General features: G+C 40.3%; 1 protein-coding gene across 1 annotated transcript in view; it reads right to left on the bottom strand.

Moving 5' to 3' along the window:
• GRWD1 (glutamate rich WD repeat containing 1) overlaps positions 1-18192 on the bottom strand; it is a 296620-nt gene extending 278428 nt beyond the window's left edge. Inside the window, exon 1 of the mRNA XM_044081555.1 lies at positions 17724-18192. Coding sequence (XP_043937490.1) covers positions 17724-17949 — 226 coding nt within the window. The 5' untranslated portion in view covers positions 17950-18192. The remainder of the gene's footprint in view (positions 1-17723) is intronic.
• Between the last annotated feature and the right edge of the window lie 1593 nt (positions 18193-19785).

Here is a 19785-nt window from a genome sequence, read left to right as displayed (position 1 = left end):
TAAACTGTGCAATTAAAGTCTGCTGCCACTAATGAAGGCCCACATTCTCACAGAATATCAGACCAAGCAAAAGCTGTTACACTGAGTTAACTGGTATGCAATTAACTGGCTCAGAACATGCTTATCTTACAGAACATGGAAAGTTAAAGTGGGGAGGAGTACATTGGACACAGCTCACTTGACAAGTCAGTGTAAAATCACAGCATTTGGGTCAGTCAGGCTTTCTAAATTCAATATGAACTTATTTTATGTATGTATGTATGTATGTATGTACTTATTTATTTAACATTTGTTGACCGGGAAAGTCCGACTAGGTTCCACAGATCCTGTTTTCAGCAAAGGCCCAGGGAGAAATGCTCCAGAAGCATGTCTTTAGGAAACCAGAGTACCCGGAGGAAACCCACGTGAACGTAGGGAGAACATGTAAATTTATTTATTTATTTATATTACATTTGTTAACCGGGCTAGTCTAACTGGATATATTTCCATTTTCAGTAGAGGCCCGGTGAGAAAAGCTCCAGTAGTAAACAATTTGATTATAAATTTGAAATACAATACAAACGATGCAAATCATAGTTGATACATAGTAAATGAAAGTAGTTCAATAAAAACAAGAAGCAGTGAATAAAAAATGGAGATAAAAGATGGTATTTACACCAATATAAAAGTGACAAAAGTATGTGTTATTTACACAAATAAAAGCGACAAAAGGGTATGATAAGATTATGAAAATAAGAATGTTTTGTGATAATCAACAGGATAGATTCCACCAATATGTTCTATTGTGTTCACCAGTTCATGTTCTGCTTCAAAAAGTATGCATTAGAGTTTGGAACATACAGTAGGAGGTGGAAATAATACTAGCAAAACCAGAAGGTTAGTCAGGGTTACTGCAGGGGCATAACCAGTGTGTTTTAAGGTGTCTTTTGAGGTTTTGTTTAAAGAGAGGCAAGGAAGAAAGTGACGTTAGTTCATTGGGGAGTAGGTTCCAGTTTTTTCCCCACTGTGTTAGAAAACAAGGAATCACCAGCTGTGCTGTTAGTCTTGGTTATGCTAGCTAGAAGTTTGCTAGAAGAGCGTAGGGAGTTTAGATTTTTATAGGAGATAATGAGATTAGATAGTACAGGAGTGCTGTTAGGTTGATAAAATATCTTGTGGGCAATGGTTAGTTGGGAGATATTCAGATGGTTTTGAAGTTCAAGCCAGCCTAGCTGCATTAGATTTAAACAGTGGTGAGTTCTAAAAGGATTGCCAGTGGCAAATCTGGAGATGTTGTTGTAGGCATGAGATAGTTTGACAAGGTATTTTTTTTTGAGGTTAGTGTATATGGGACAGGCATATAGAAGAGTTGAAATTAAATGGGAGTGTGCAATCTTGGTTCTGGCTATTGGAGTTAGGAAAGTTTTGATCGATATAAGGAGCCTATTTTTCTGTTGACAGTTTTTATGGTATTATTTATGTGGGTATCGATCGTAAGGTTATTGTCAATAGTAATTCCTAACAACTTGGCGGTAGAGTCGGGGTATATGGTTGTGCGATTATTGGAAATGACAGAGAAATCTATAGGGAAGGACTTACTGGTGGGTGTAAAGAGAAGGATCTTGGTTTTTTTTAGCACTGAGAAGGAGGCAACGTTTTGTGAACCATGTTTCAACTGTGCTGAATACATTCTGAGTCAAAGAATGTAGTTCAGATGGGGAGCTTGCTGAGCATATTAATGTTGAATCATCTGCATATTGAATGCAGGTGGCTTGTGGGATTGCTACATGGAGGTTGTTGATAAAAATGAGAAAAAAGGAGGAGTGGGCCTAGAATAGAGCCTTGAGGGACTCCGAGGGTGACTGGTAGAAGGATGATATATTATTTTCCCCAGAGAACTGCTTGTTGTCTATTGGTTAGGTAGGACATGAACCATTTAATAGCCAGAGAGTCAAGGGAAAAGGATTCAAGAATGTTGATAAGAAGGGTATGGTTTACCATATCAAAAGCTTTTGAGAGGTCAATAAAGAGTGCAGATGAGAGGTTGTTGTTATTGCAATTTCTATTTATAACATCTGTAAAGGATAACAGGGTGGTAGTGGTGCTATGTGATGGCCTAAAACCATGCTGGCACTTAGCTACTGTGTTATTTGTAAACTCCACACAGAAGGCACCCCAGCCGAGAATCGAACCGGAGAACCTCTTGCTGTGACAAAACAGCATTAACCGCTGTACCACTGCGCAGCCCAATATATACTTATTGCAAAATGCTTACATATATACAAACTTATAGTAAAGATTACAAAAATACTACAGAAAACTACACAAACAGTATAGTTTTATGGTGACATTCTGAAGTTACATTTAAAATACCCACAAAAAATAAGTATCAAAATAGTACAACTGAAAGCATATTGAAAAGCCTTCAGGAACGTCTTGAAGATGTTCACAGCAAGACATTCAGAGCGTGGACAGAGGATGATTGAATCCTTCAGGATTCAAGGCCTACCCCTTTAGGACCATTAGGGACCAAAAACCTGCAGAGTAGAGGGAAATGACTGAAGAGTATGACACAAGCAACTTTCCGAGACAGAAAGAACCCAAATCATACAGGGCAAGAAAAAAACAATACAAGTACCTTGTACATAATAGGTAGCACAATAGGTTCTACAGAAGTAATAGTACAGAACCAACCTGTGCCTATTAGAAGCCCAGTAATTGGGTTTTGAAGCAGGTGTAACAGTTCAAATTCTTGGTTAGAAAGCCACTGGCATAGGGAGCTAAAGTAATCCAGACAGGAAGAAATCTAAGGCCTCAACAATGCATTCAGATGGTAGAAAGTACATGGCCTGGGCTGCGTTCCTAAGAAGGTAACACAAGGACAAATGAAAGTACATGGCCTCAAGTATAAACCTGTCATCAGGGCAAATGAACCTCAAGTACAGTATCTATTGTCCCTGATGACAGGTTTATGCACGTCTGATACACATTCAAGCCAAATACCCTCTATAAATAGCAGAAGGCTTCAGGGGTATACAATTAGGATTTGTAAGTGCAGCAAGCACAGCCAAGGTGACAATCTCTGATGAGTTGTGTTTGATCTAATAACACTGCTTCTAATGATGGACACAGTCAAGATTATCTACCAAGGAATTCACACCTGTCATACACCCCCGAGGGAAGGAAAGGTAAACTGCAGAGCACCAATCAGCACAGCAGCATACCTTCTCAACTATACAGATTTTCGCAGAACGTCCAGATTTTTGCCTCATATTTTTTGTCTGTTTTTCATAAATTTGTTGTAAATCACTATAGAGAGAAGTTAGGAAATAATGACAGACACTTGAGTTTCAGATTTCATACCCTTCAGAAAATTCATGCTAATGCAAAACCTGTTATTCTATCAACTTTCTAAGTTTGTTTGTAAGATCTGTTATTCTATCAACTTTCTAAGTTTGTAAGAGCAATATTTAAAAACTGTCCCTATTTTTGTGCCTTTGTCCTACTTTTACTCATGGCTTTGTCCATTTGCAAAGAAATATACACTGCAGTGATAATGCAGGCCTCCTCTCCCAGGGACACTACGTACACAGTGAAGGACAGACCCAAAATGGTGCCTTGAGGAACTCCACAGGAGGAGAGTACACAGATGAGGCCTGAGCTCTCTCTCTGAAGACTGCTCACTCTCTTTCTAAGGAGAAGTTTCCAAACTATTATAATTTATAACAGAGATAAACCTTAGGGGAAAAGGCTAAGCAGCACTACTCCATTGTCCAGCGATAAGATCAAGAGGAAAGACATCCATATAGTGAGCTTTAAAAGCAGCAGTATCTGCAATGCCGACTGTATCACCATCACCAGCCTTACTCTTTTCTTTCGTACCTTGTGAAACAGCAGAGAATACACTGGGCAATAGCCCTTGGAGAATCAGATTAATCAATCGTTCTCGTCTGTAAGGTTTTACAGTGAAATAGGTCATAAAAGGTCGCAATTAATTGCTCTATCAAATGTAGAGAGAAATTTGCTTCTTAAATTTACAAAATACATTTTTATACTGAAAACCACTCAGCAAATTCCCTAACTGCCAGGAAAAAAAAGTCACCCAAGAAACTTTCAATCACAACTCAACAGATTCAGCATGCACACAACCCTAAAATGGCAAGGAAATGCCAAAAACAAGATGGCAACCTGACAGTGGAAAGAACTAACAAAATTGTTATACTAGGCAAACTCTGTTCACAAAAGGTATTAATAAAAAAGATACAAAACAAAAAAAAACTGATTGGAATCTTTTCGGAATTCAAAAAATTGACCACAAACCTGCTGGCAAAAACGCTCCCAAGCCTGCATAGAATAACAGTGGGAGACTTGAGGAAATCAATCTACTCTCTGACCTACACTAGGGATCCAAGCTAATGATGGGAGGGGGGGGTGCTTTATTGACCAGAGTGCGTCTGTCAACGTTCAGCAGCCTTTGATCAGTAAGCTATTGGCTAGTTGATGTCCAGCTGCCCAGCTTGAGTTACCTGGGATAGCTCTATTGAGTGAAAGTTGGACATAAACCACAACTTGTTAAACCTGAACCAAGGGCTGCTACACTCAATATAGGTTCACTGACAGTATGCAGCTTGGAAGCAGATGCCAAAATGGTAAGGAAGAGGCTGGCCATCCTCTGTATCCATATCCAGAGGACAAGATACATGGGCAGTACAGCAAAGCCACTTGGCTTGGGAACCAGAATCTACTACTCAGGAGGAGAACAAAATTAGAAATGGTGTAGAAATTGTGGTGAGTTAGAGGCTTCAGAAGACAGTGAAGATTGTCATCAGATGTAGTCACAGACTGAGGGCAATAAGCCTCCACTGTATGGACAGTGCAGCATTTACAATCTCAGCCTATGCCAAAGGGTTGTGACATCAAGAAGATTCAGGCAGCCGTTTCAAGACCGAATAGATAAGCAAGACATGAGTTGGTGTTGAAAACAGAAGACATGAATGCACATATTGGGACAAACAGAAAAAGATATGAAGATTACCTGGGTCTACATTGGCAGGGCAACAGGAATAAAGAATGACAGCCCATTTTAGACTTCTTATTGACAACTAGCTTGATGGTGGACAACACATGGTTTTGAAGACAGTCACAAAATCACATACAAGAGTGGCCAACGTGCAACTCAGGCAGACTTTCTCCTAGTAAGGATAGGGAAACTCCAGTGAAACAGTGGGCCTACAGCATAAACTGCTGGTTGCCACAATCAGCTGCAAGTAGTAGTCAGAGGAGGCTCTACAGTCAATGGTCACTAGGCTGTAAACCTGGAAGGTGACTGGAGGGAAAGCACAGGAGTTCAAGGAAATTCTCCAAGCTCTAGCACCTCAGGAAGATGACAAAATGGGTGGAGCTGAAGGGGAACAGCAGCACATCAAAACAGCACGCTTGAGGACTACAAAACAGACATGCACCTGAGCCAGTTAAGGAAATAAGGTACCGATGAAAAGCTGGTGGTGGAATGCAGAAGTCCAGGAAGTTAAAGGAAAGAAGGAGTGCAGGAAAAAGTGAGACAGAAAAGATGGACCAGGCTAAGAAAGAGAATACAAGATAAAGTGCGATATGTTAATATGGTTTGTTTTGTTTTTTATATTAGTGTATGTCTGCCTACGTCTTAAGTGATAATTTAAAAAAGACATTACAAAAACATGTTGCAAGTCAGGGACCACTTACAAAAGTATGGAGAGAAAGGTGTATCCCAGATGACAGGAAAAACCATTCTAGTGCCAGTGTACAAGACCAATGGGGACACTCACAGCCCTGGGAGATACAGAAATATCAAATTCCTGACACACTGAAAGTTCTAAGTAAAATGGGAGACTAGCACTTCAGATGGGGATGCAGCACAACTGACCTGATGTTTGCAGTGAGAAAGACAGACAGTTGTAAAGAAGCTAGAGATGATGAAAAACTACAACTTAACATTCATAATCTTGGAGAAAGCAGACAACACCAGTACCAAGAAAGCTAATTTAGACAGTCCTGCAATGGTTCAAAGTCCTAGAAACAATGGCACAAAAACAAAAACTGCTTGGACTCAGAGTGGGAGTGGGTGCACATAAGCTTTCAGCTTCGAGTTCACTGGCATTCATACTGATGAGGGACTACATTAATCAAACAGGTTGAAGAAGACAGATCAACAAAACTGGCGTATACAGACAATGAGGCATTACATGCAGGAACAAGAACTTCACCAAATGATAGGAGAATGGAATACAGCAACACTGATGAAACCAAAAGTACACATAAGACAGTTGAAATGACAGCAAATGGAGGAAAAATCATAACAAGGTGAAAACTGATAAATAATGGAAATAGTGGAACAGTTTAATGGCTTCAAGTGTCTGGGAGGGGTGATTGAGGAGAAGGAAAGCCTGAAAAAGGAGGTGAAAGCTAAAATCAAAGGGCTGCAACCAAATGGCACAGATTACCAGGGGTAGTGTGTGACAGAAGAATGCCAAAGAAGCTGAAAAGTAAGGTGTGTGACTAATACTTCTGTATAGTACAGAAACCTGGGCTGTGGAAGCAGAATAGCTGAGAAAGCTAGAGGTAGTGGTGATGTGTCTGAGATGCTCAGTAAGATGTATATTATGGGACAGACAAGAAATGAGGACATCAGAGCAGAAGGCCAAGTAGCTACAATTGTTTAAGTTCAGGCACAGGCACACATAAAAGAAAGCAGAAGATAAACTGGTGAAGATTTTAGACAGACAGGAACAAGGCAAGATGAAGTAATGACATCCAGAAACAAGTGGATGGATTTTATGAGAGATGACCTGTGATAGTCAGGCCTAACTATAAAAGAAAGTAGGAAAGTGGCATTCAAGACAGAAATGGCAACAGTTGACCTGATACTCTGATCCCTTGTAGAAAATGGGAAAATGTGGTTGATGGCAATGTTCAATGTGATTAGAATACCAAGACGGTAGTCAGGTAGTACCCAAATCCAAAAGAAGCTGTTTAAAGAAGGTAAGAAGTGAAACTCTTCATGCTGAAAATGTAACCAACAGGAAGCAAGACTATACACGGATGTACTGGAATTGTCCCAAAACTAGACATCTGGACCCAGACAAAATTAGCTAGGAATATTTTTGGAGAACAAAGGACATTTGAAGTATACTTGTCATGAATAACAAGGGGAAGCTGTCTCCTAAACAGGTACAAGTCAAACTAAAGAGGGTTCAGAAGACTATTACTGCTAAAGAATGGAAAACAAAAGGCAACAGCTCCATATGGAAGCAATTCAAAAAACTACACTTTAAGAATCTTGGAAATTGTTGAAAGGTGAAGGAGTGACAAACATCCATATCCATACAAGAACTCGTTTTTTCCATCTTAAGATTTTCCTTTTCACTCTGATGAACTCGAATGTAAACACAGACAGGAATTATCCAAATCCATCCTAAGCTTTATCTTTCATTTATTTATTATTACAATTACAGTTAAATGTTAATGTTATTACATACAGTTTGATAAAATTTTTGACAAAAATCTATATTAGGAAAAAACTGCATCTCATCTCGACACCAACTACTTTACTGAATCATTTTATTCTCACAGCATGGGTAGCCAGCACTGTGTCTTACTTTCCAACACGTCAAGATTTCGAGGCACAGCAAACTAAAATTAAATGCATCTTTACTATTTTATTTTCTTAAGTGCTGCAGATTAATTTTTTAATCCTGCTGATGGTCTTCTAAACCAAATACACCAGTACCAGTAATGTTAATGTTTCCGCACTGTAACACTGTTCAATGATATCCTCTTTCTTGCTAAACAAGCTGTACTAGATGTACATCTCTTTGCTATGGAATGCACTATACTAGCTGCTGTACTAGGCAGACTGCAGCATTACAACTTCTGACTGTACATTCAGTATACCATTCATACTTTATAGCACATACAACATTTCCATTTTACGGCTCATGGCAACTACTCTCTTTGGCACCAAGCTTTGCCACCTATACCTGCATCTCTTCCTCTCTCTCCAACAGCTCTCCGATACTTAGGCTGACATGAGGGCTTCTTTTTGCTACTAGATGGTCCCCATGCTTTAACTATTAACAGGTAACTTAAGCCCACTGCCGACTCTTTTCCAACAAGGTATGATCCACACAGGTGAAAGCAAAGATAAATGCTTTCTTAAAATCTCCTATCCATCTCCTTTATTTCAGATTCATTTTTAGTATAGAAAAATTGAACTCCAGTTGCAGAAAAGGTCAAAGAGAAAGGTTCGTGCACATGTACGGGAAAGAATGTGACAAGCTGGTGAAGATAATTTGGGACTAAAAGGTAGACTGCAAGAGGAACTAACAAAGAGACAGATGGACTGTGCGAGAAAAAGGCCAACAGACATGTCAAAGAAGGTAGAAGAACAGCAATGAATAGAGAGAGAATGTGCCGACCCCATGTAGCAAAGGGGAAAAAAGGGGTTGATGATATTGACGATTTTATGCAACAATGTTTTTGCTGCTATATAATATTTGTAAACAAAATATGTATTACTGTATTATGCTTAACACACTATGCCTATATGATTTCATAATTTAAAATGTCTTGTAATAATTTTGTAACGTATAACATTTATGGAATGCTATTTGTGATGTACCCTGGAGCTTTACTCCCTGGGCCTCCACTGAAAATGAGTACCCTGTGGGCCCAGTCAGACCTTCCCCACAAACAACAAATAAATGAATAAAACCTAATGTATGCAACATCAGAATAACTAATTTAACCAACACAATTCTAGAAAGTGGAGGAGAATATCCAAGTGAACATGAGCAGAACATGTAAACTCCATGGAAGCATGACTGGACATCACAAATGAAACCCACATCCTAGAAATGCCATGCAAAATCCTCAACAATGGATCCTAAAGTGCTCCCTTGTAAATGTACTCTCTGTTTGCATTATTTACTTGTATATCACATGGAATTCACCCATTTTAAGTGATGGCATGAAAACTAGAAAGACTCTAAACACACTGAACTGCAGAGAATATTTAAAAGTGATTTCTTAAGAAATAAATATAAATGAGACCTCTTGCAAAGAGACATATTCATTCTATCAGGCATCTAATCAGGATATACATTGTATCTCCTCTCATTTCATCATTAACTCTCTCAATAAAGTGTCCTACAACATCACCCTGCCTTTTAATATTCAGTACACCATCCAAAGGTTGTGCTGTTTATCTTCCAGTTCAATGCTCAGCATATTTACATCAAATACAGTATTGTTTTATTCTACTCTCTCGTATCATTCTTAGTGCCCAAATTACTGCAGCAAAACATCACTCATTTCCTAAGTGCACCATCTAGAGTTACTAGTCACTGCTTTCTCACAGACTGTCCAAGCTGGCCCCAGTTTATAGGGCTCTAATTTTGCACTACTTATCCTTCACTTAGGAGGCAACTAGGTATGACTTCCTATACACAACAGCTACTCCAAGATATCCAACCTCTACTTTCTTTATCGTCAAGTTAGTAAGATTTTTGTCTCTACTTAAAACCAGAAAGGCCTCCCTTAGCTCATTTTTATTTTATTTATTTGCAGTTTGTTAACCTGGAAAGTCCATTGGGCCAGAATGAGCCTGTTTTCTATAGAGGCCCAGGGAGAAAAGCTCCATATACAATTACACAAAGCTAATAACAACGTTAACAAGTACAATACGGTTTTCAAAAACTACTAAAACACAGTAATATAGAAAAAATAATAATAACATTTGAGCAACACAATAATATAGAGGACAAAATAATAATATTTGAGGAAGGTGTTGTAACATAGTAGTGAATGAAATTAAAACATAAGTATTTTGGAGTACGCAAGTATAATTTGGAGTGTCATTACACGGTTACAACTGGACAGAACAATACTTGATTCCACAATAAGAACAAGAAAAGTAAGTTTACAGTACAAATATCCTAACCTGGGTTCCTGAGCCAGAACATGTTATGAGACCAGAATTAGTAGTAGCCAGGCAGAAGCTATTTATGTGATTCCCCTCTTTTCATCACTTCTTGACAAGCTAATTCTTTATTTTTCAGTAAGTACTGCTCAATTTCTTCCTAATTTCAGAATATCTGCCTAAATACTTCATCTTTACATTTTCAGGGTCTACGTATTTATTTCCCCTCAAATCTTTGGCAGTGCTCTGTACAGACAGACACCTTGAGTGACATTTTTCCTGTAAAAGGAATATATAAGGACATAGCTCCAGTACTATAGCAATAACCCACGCCTGGGTGTGGGTAATGCTGGATTTACCCACGGTTGGCGTGGTTTGGTCCCGAGGCGCCGAGACCAAACAAAGCCAACCGTGGGTAATAACATTACCCACCAGGCGTCAGTTATTATTATACTATGACATTATTTAAGAAAAGAAACTATTACTTTTCTTAAATAATGGCATATATAATGCCTGTTTACTGCCCTTCCGCAGATGTCTGGCATCGCGGCAGTTCTGATGTACTGCGCGGCGCGGTACATCAGAACTGTGAGCAAAAGCAACGGAGAAAGCAAGATCTCCGTTGCTTTTTACTGTTTTCGCTATGTTAAATGGGTTTAACATGGCGAGACAGTTTAAAATAAGCAGCGGAGATGTCCGTTGCTTATTTTAAAACTGTCTTGCTATGTTAAACCCATTTAACATAGCTGCTAAAAAGCAACAGAGATCTTGCTTTCTCCGTTGCTTTTTTTAAAACCTGTCTCGCTATGTTAAATGGGTTTAGCATGGCGAGACAGCTAAAATAAGCAGCGAAGATCTCCGTTGCTTATTTTAAAGCTGTCTCGCTATGTTAAACCCATTTAACATAGCGAGACAGTGTTTTAAAAGTAGAGTTATACTAATGGAAAAAAGTCCGGGCGACCAGACCTTTTTCCATTAGTATAACTCGATTTACAATGTGCACGCTGGCCAATCAGCGTGCACGTTTTGGGGGGGTCATGGTATAATTAATAATAACGACCATCTTTCCTGGCATGCCTAAAGGTCAGTTCCCTGTGCTTTCTCCTATTAACCTGGTGAACTTGGGCATTCTGAGGCAGTATAACAACTGCCTCATGTACACAGACAAACCTCTCCTCTTACCTCCCAACACTCAGACTTGTGAGAGATGCTCTTGTATATCCAAATTGGAAGCCATGCACTCTCAAGCAAAGACCAGAAGAGTTGGTCAAGAGGAGAAGGTCAACACCTGCACCACAGCACATGCAACACATAGCCCTCAAGAACACCCACCATCACAGCTCTCACATTAAAAACACAAACCACACACCCACTTTCATGGAGCTCTCAAAAGAAAGCTACCCAAACAGCACAGACCTCCAAGGCAGAAACGCACTCGACCACCACAACACAACACAAATCACAAGACACATAGCTCACTTACACAGTGTGTCCCTCAACATAAGCCCCTAATGCAAAACAGCTTGCCCAACAAAGTAATCATAGGTGACTCGATAGTAAGTCACACTGATGTCCCACTCACTAGGTTGAGTAAGGAGAAGGCAACAGTTAGCTGTCTATCAGGTGCCAGAATCCAACACATACACATGCACTCAGGTCACTCAACAACAAGTACAAGTATGACTCTGTCACTGTCCATGTGGGTGTGAATGATCTGAGATTTACCTCCCTGGACTACATGAAAAGAGACATGGAGGTGCTCTCGGATTATGTGGCCCAGGCAGGTATGACCCTAGCCCTGAGCAGCATCCTACCAGCACCCAAAATGATACCGCAGTAAAAGCAGAAAATGATTGACTTCAACAACTGGCTAAGTTTCTGGTGTCATTTTAAGGGGATCCAGTATCTGTCTGCTTGGGATAAGAAGATTGACAGATCAGCAGAAAGCACCCCAGAGCTACCAGGCTATAACTCAATCCACACCTTTCATCCCCAGAACATGGACCAAAGCTCCAAAGATGGTGGTGTCCCCATATTCATAAAGTATATGAACACCTCCAGACTAGTAGCCCAGCATAACGCATCTGAGATACTTCAGGTACAACTAACATTGCGTAAAACACCGATTCAGGTCGTAGCATACTGTAGTTCCCTAACCATGTCCCAAGACTCTCACTCCACATTCCTAAGCACCCTGGAAACTGTTAGGGTCCAACCCAACACTCTCATACTAGGTGACGTCCAACTACCCCTCCATCAACTGGGAAAACTACTCGCGCACCAATACACTGGCCCAACACTTCCTGGAATTCATCAATTCCAATGCCCTGGACTAGCTCATTCATACCCCCAACAGAGGAAGCAACATCCTCAACATGGTTATCACTAACATGGGCAGCTGTTGCTCTACACCAATAGTCAATACCTCCCTGGTTAGATATGACCACAAACTAATCACCATGGAAATCCACATCTCAACCACACCCCCGCAAAGGTAACTTTGGGCTCCTAAAAACAGAGGCGGCTAACTTCATGGCACCCATGTCAATGGAAAATAGATGCAGGACTGCCGAATCATACACCAATGCACTGTACGAACACGTACATAAATGCATGGAACTAGCCACACCCAAAAGAACCAAGATGCTCTCCTCCAAAAAAAGGAAGTCAATCTGGTGGTCCTCTGCCATTAATAAACTCTACAACAGAAGGAAGAAATTGTTGCAGAAAAAAGTGAAGTCCCAAGACTGGAAAAACTCCCTTATTAGCCTCAACAAAAAGTTGAGATCCCTCATCAAAACCTCCAAAGCCAACTATGAGGGCAGAATTGCAGCAGACACTCAAAACAACCACAAAGCCTTCTATAGTTATATCAAGAATCTCCAAGGCAATACCCAGATTTGCTCTGAGTTACTGCACAATTGTACCTCCTATACTGAGCCAACAGATACTGCCAACATACTGACCGACAGATTCAGTGCCAACTTTACCCCTCCCCCCAAAGGACCAATCACAATGCCAGGCACCCAGCATTACTGCAGTACAGGTTAAAGCTGCATTGTCCAAGGCCAAGATTACAGCTTCTATGGGACCTGACAATATCCCTGGATGTGTTCTACATGAACTATAAAGTGCACTGGCACAACATCTCTGTGCCTTGTTCAATCAAAGCCTCACCTCAGGCTTTGTCCCTACCGAATGGTGCACTGCTACACAGTCATCCCTCTCCATAAAGGGGGAGCGACTGCAGACCCTGGGAATTTTCGTTCCATTAGCCTTACATGTCAGACTCCTATGGAGTGCATCATGGACCTAATTAACAAGGATATAGGGAATCTCCAAACTCTAGATCCCACACAATTTGGTTTTGTGAAAGGTAGATCATGCCTGCTCAACCTGGTTGACTTCTTTGAGTCAGTCACCAGAGCTGTGGATGAGAGCAAGGCAGTTCATACAGCCTAACTCAATTGGGCCAAGGCCTTTGATACTATTCCCCACTCAGGAATTAATGATAAACTCACCAAACTAGGTGGGTTGCAAACTGGCTCACAGATAGAACCCACAGTGTGAAAGTAGTGGACTCCAAGTCAGACTGCCAACCAGTCACATGTGGAGTCCCACAGGGATTAGTCCTGGGTCCTCTCCTGTTTGGCATCTACTTCTCAGAAGTCCAGGCTAACACGGAGGGACTCTGGCTGACCAAGTTCGCAGATGACTGCAAGCTGGGACCCATTATTAACTCCTCAAGTGATTTAGACATCCTACAGGAAGACCTCACCGAGACCAATGACTGGTGTTGAAACCATGGCCTTAGGCTTAATGCCAAAAAATGCGTCATCATCCCCTTTGGGAAAAACTCAGTTCCCACTAATTACCAGATCGATGGGAGCCCACTGAACACTGAAGGCATTGTAAGAGATCCGGGGACACAGGTTGACAGCAACCTCTCCTTCGAGCATCACATTGCCAGTGTGGTCAGAAAGTCCTTCTAGGTGGCACATGTCATTACCAAGGGTTTTGCATCCAGGAAGAAAGAGGTCATCATCTCTCTCTACTCTTCCCTCATTAGGCCAATCACTGAGTACAATGCCTATTTGGCATGTACCTCACTAGACACATGCAACAGCAGGAAAGGCTACAAAGTACCTCATGCAACAGCAGGAAAGGCTACACAGTACCTCATGCAACAGCAGGAAAGGCTACACAGTACCTCATGCAACAGCAAGAAAGGCTACAAAGTACCTCATGCAACAGCAAGAAAGGCTACAAAGTACCTCATGAAGAGGATCCTAGGCCTTAAACACATGCCCTACACAGACAGACTCAAAAAACTCCAGCTATTCTCTGTCTCACATCATCTACTAAGAGACGATCTCTGCTTGACTTACAAAGCCATGTCTGACCAAGCTCTGTTAGAAATTCTACATCTAAAGAAATCCAAATCCCTCCACAACACACACTCCAGAGACCTCAACCTCATTATCACAATCAACAGAACATGCTGGAGGGACAGGTTCATAACCTAGAGACTGCCTATGCTATGGAACAGACTTCCCATACATGTCAAGCAGAGCACCTCACTGGCCCTCAAGAGAAATCTTGATGAGTGGATGGGAAATAGAAAGTTCACCCCGGGGATCACTGCTGTGGCTCTTCTTGATAGAGGCACTAGGAACTAACGTTGGGTGGCACAATGCCAGGGCACTTCTATGGGCTAGGTTCTAAAGGCTTCAGGGCCATTAGCCTGGTACACACCTATGAACTTATCCTACTGATAATTCCTAAGCCAATAAAGAACCTTAAGAGTGTTTCATTTAACATTAAAAACAAGACTAAACAACTTCCTTGCTTTTCTCAGCCTATACTAACTCAACATGATGGTTTTGTGGTCTAATGAATGTATGAAGAGGGATACCCTTAGATTAAATCAGTAATAATCTCAGATTTAAACTCTTTTAACTAGATGACTAACTTTGATTGGGTTTAAAATCCTGACTCATTTGGCCATTGCTGCCTATGGCTTCCTTCAAGACATTAGGCCATGAATCAGACACACATAAAAGACAGCATAATGGACTGGACTCTCTCCTCATCTCCACTGAACATTAAAACATATAACTGCCCACCCAAGTTGGTAACATGTGTATTTCCATAAAGGGGACACAAACAAAATTCCAAAGCATTAAGGAATTCAAACTAGACTTTTTTTCAGGAAAAAAAAGTAAAATACTGAGTGGTTGCCTCTTACTCATTTACAGTCTGCAAATAATCATACTATTGGCTTCATTAAAATCATTCATCTTGGCATCTTAAATGCTTCAGACCCCAAGAGCAGGTTTAGGGTTAAAACATTTCTTCCAGGCATGATTAATCTACAAATTAACACAGCTATGCGACAAAGGATGTTTACTGGAGAACATATATACAAAATCATCAGGTGGCCTCTCTACACATCTTCAAAGAGAGGAGAATATTTTTAATCTAAATTGTGTATCATAGTTAACCAGTTATCAACTGGCTGAATTTTGTCTTGTAAATACATGGCTACTGCAATTTAAATTCCATTATACATGTGATACACTGTAACACTCTAAAAGTTACATTAAATGATGGTCATGTGTTATTACCATCTAAACAGTGAACAATTGTATCTTGGCAAGATGTATGTTCATAATGCAAAACGCCTGAATCAAAACGAAAATGATAAATCATGTTTGTGGTGACAATATGGTATAATAAAACAAAACTGAATGTGGAAGCCAAGTTAGATCAGTGCATACCCTATCCCAGATGATCCAATCTATAGGGTTCAATAGAACTCTTACTGACAAGAAGCAAGACTTTATCCTCAAACCCCACACTGTCAAGCCTGACACATGTCAATCACAGATTTCCCTACAGGCTCTGCACTGACACCCCTGCCCCACAAGATGAGTGAGATGTTGTCAGTCACCAACATCCACAGTGTCAACTCCTCCAACACCCAAGGCACTAGTCAAACCATGGGTTTTGATCTCAATGCCATGAATGCAGAGTAACTTGCTATGCACAGTATAAATACACAACTTGCCATGCACAGCATAAATATACAATAACTTAAACCAAAGCTACTGTGATGCAACACTGATTTTAAAATTCTCTAAAATTTTCTTCACTGCCATACAACACCTTCTTGCTGCAAGGATCCTGAAAATAGGAATTCAAAGATGATATATGGAATAATGCAGGGAGAAAAATTAACAGTCAAGTATAAAACAAGGCACCCTACTCTAGTGACACTGCCAGACAGTGGATTTGCTGCCAACATATTCACAATTCTCCACCTCTGCTTACAAAATACATATACTGCCAACATATTCACAATTCTCCACCTCTGCTTACAAAATACATATACAGTCACTGTACCACTCACTCCTAGAATTGTATTTTTGCTACTTTCTATATGCAGATTCAATCAGCTCTAACAGTTCTCCAAGACAGCTTTAACCAGCTTCAACTAATATTAAACATTTCTGTGTAAACTCATCAAGATCAGTGTTCTAAGAGAGTCAAAAATGGAACATAAAATAAAATTTGTTGAGTTCTTTAAAAATGGGACCCAGTGACAAAACTTTACCTGGAGGGAGTGAGCTGTAAAAATACCTTTAATGATCAACTTGGCCTGAGCTTAAATCCAACACATGTTGTGGACTGTAAACATACAGAACCAATAGCTGGGTTTAAGACCAAGCACTACTTAATGATGAAACCAGCACAGTACTCAATAAAACACTTCTCACTGCTAGACAATTTTAAGGCTCCAGCTTTCTCTGCAAAGCCACTACTTAGTTTAGTTCACCAAGTTGGAATCACTAATAGAAACACTTGCTAAATTCAGGAGTGGATGAGAAATAGAAAGTTCACCCAGGGGATCACTCCAGTGGCTCTACTTGATAGAGGCACTGGGAACTAACGTTGGGCAGCACAATTGCAGAGCACTTCTATGGGCTAGGCTTGTAAAGGCTCTACAGACTAGCACTACGCCTACCACTTGCCCACACGAGCTAGGTCAGACCCCACCATATGCTTAAATAATCTCACTTCCAATCTTTTCACAATACACTCCTTTATAATTCAATGTATCAATCTATAAGCACAGTAATTTAATGTATCAATCTATAAGCACAGTAATTCAACGTATCAATCTATGAGCACAGTACAACACTGCTGGTAGTATGACTTGTGGATGCCCTTAAACTAGGGGAATGAAACTCACAAGTAACAGCAGCTCTGACACTAATGGCTTCAAAGTCTTTTGCTGCAATGCAACTTAAGCACCTGTGATTTTACGTACTGGTTAAGTTTTTTTCTGATTTTATGACATTTTCCCCCCACTATATATCATACGATTTTTTATAAAATTCAGACGATTGTAAGCCGCTCTACGAGAGAAGTTCTCTATCTAATAATACATTTACTCACTTCCGTACTTATAGATATTTCACTTAATATCCAATTATAAACATCTTCATCAGTTCTTATAAAACTTGAGGACAATGCCTCCGGTACTGGACAAGTGTAAAATAGTCAGCTATTACACTAGTTTTATCTTAATTTACGAATCAATCCATCATCGCTAGAAGTGTAAACACTAGAATATAGCCATTGAACTTACAGAATTTGGGGCTGAAAATGTTAGCCTTTAATGTACTTGAAACGATAGCTATATTCTAATTACATTACGAACTTTGACATGTACTAAAACTGCGGAAAATGTATTCATTATAAAAAAAAAATTATAGATGTTTACCAGTCTGCGCTTCATGATACAGCCGGTAAGCCTGCTGGTCCATCACAAGTTCCTCTCCTTCTTCTACGGATTGCTTTCCAGGAATATAGACCTTTTTCTCTGTCTCGTCCTCTTCCCCCATATCCTCGTCATCTTCTTCTTCACTTTCAAAATCATCGTCCATACCTTCATCTTCCCCCTGGTCACTTTGTTGCTCATCACATGTGGAAACTTTACGTTCAGCCATTTTGACAACACAAGTGACATAGACCGTGCGTACCTTACGTCCGGAATGGTTGCATCCCTCCTCCGTTTAAAGGTCAGCTTCAGTAATACGAGCTCAAGAGTTGGAGTAGTTTGATGTTGAGGGAGTACTGCTGAAGTCACACAGCAAAAAGATCTGGTACATTGTAAAGGGTGTCTGTGACGTCGGTTGGCTTCAGATTTTTTAGTTAAGGCTTTTTCATTTAGTAACCTGAATAAAATCGCGTGATGGAGAAAGAGTTCGTACCCACGGCCACGCTGTAAGCGTATACTATCTGAAATCCAAACTTCTTGCCCTACCTCTCGACTTTCCAGATTTTCGCAGAATTTCCAGATTTGTGGTCTGTTCCTCATAAAATGTACGTCTTTCTGCCAAATCACTGAGGCTTGTCTGAGAATTGAAGTCTTTAAACAATAGCATGGGTTTGAGTTTTAGACCTCATATTCCTAGGAAAATGCATGGTGACACGAATCTGTTATTCTAGCAACGTTATAAGTTTTTAAATCTGCCTCTATGTTTGGGCTTTTGCCCCCCTTCTCCACCCCCCCCCCCCGCAGAATTCCTTTGCTAAGATGCCGGGGATCCCAGTAAGCCGGCTGTTCCTCATCACAGTCACCCTAATAATACAGTCACGTATACCACTTATTTGCCCCAATTTTCAATGACGTATGTGTTGTTGGTTCAAAATTTTGTTCAGTCTCTTCTAAAACAGGTGATTTTTGGGAGAAAAGATGGTGAAGTACTCCTTAGTAATTATTTATTTGACATTTGTTGACTGGGTATGTTCGTCTGGCCGTATGCCATTTTTCAGCGGAGGCTCGGGGAGAAAAGCTCCAGAGTTAACAACAGCAATTAAACAATAAGCAATACAATACGTAGATATCAGAGTAACAAACAGTGCAAGTTAAACATTTGCATCAACTAAAAAAAAATAAAAAAGGCTAGTGTTAGGTTAGCACCCATTACTTAGATTGTACAGGGGAGCTAACCCTTACCCTAATGCAGCCCCTTTCCCCAACCATAAACCTACACCTTACCATAATAAAAACCTTCCTGTAACATTGTCACTATTCAGGCAGTCTTGTCTTAGTATTAATATTGGGAGAGGAAATAGTTTTCCTTTGTCGATATTTTTTATTTTAAGATTTCTTGCACTGGATATTCTTTGTGCTCAAACTTTTTTTCTCTGTGTTTTGAGTTCAGTATTAAGAATGTGAGATCATGCAGAATATGATTATCTATCTTTATATATATATATATATATGTGTGTGTGTGTGTGTGTGTGTGTGTATGTGTTTATACAGCTGCTTAACATCTGAGGTGGCTTAGTGGTAAATTGCTGTGGCTATGGTGTGCAGGGTCCTGGTTTCAAGACTTATAAGGGCTGTTTATAACCCAGAGATTGCCATGCTGTGGAATAGACTTCTCATATATGTCAGGCAGAGCACCCTGCTGGTCCTCTTCGAGAGAAATCTTGATGAGTGGATGGGAAATAAAAAATTCACCCCAGGGATCACTCCAGTGGCTTTACTCGACGAGGCACTAGGAGCTAAGGTCGGGTGGCACAATGCCAGTGTAATCCTATGAGCTAGACTTGTAAAGACTCCAGGGCCATTAGCCTAGTACACACCTGTGAATACTGGGGAGAGGAGAAAGTCCCCAAAGCACTGCACATTGATCCTAGGTAGTAGCCTAGAATGTTGACATTTTTTATGAAGTTAAACGTGTCCATATGCCCTCTGCGGTTCAGTGTTTGCTCTTTACATAGCAATTTCTTTTTACTTATAGGCAAATGTGACACCCATGCCATGGCCTAGT

Source organism: Protopterus annectens, chromosome 1.part1 (assembly GCF_019279795.1).
Source record: "Protopterus annectens isolate FY-2018-M chromosome 1.part1, PAN1.0, whole genome shotgun sequence".
Taxonomy (NCBI): Eukaryota; Metazoa; Chordata; order Ceratodontiformes; family Protopteridae; genus Protopterus; species Protopterus annectens.
Note: the sequence above shows the minus strand (reverse complement) of the source record. Positions and strands in the feature narration are given on the sequence as shown.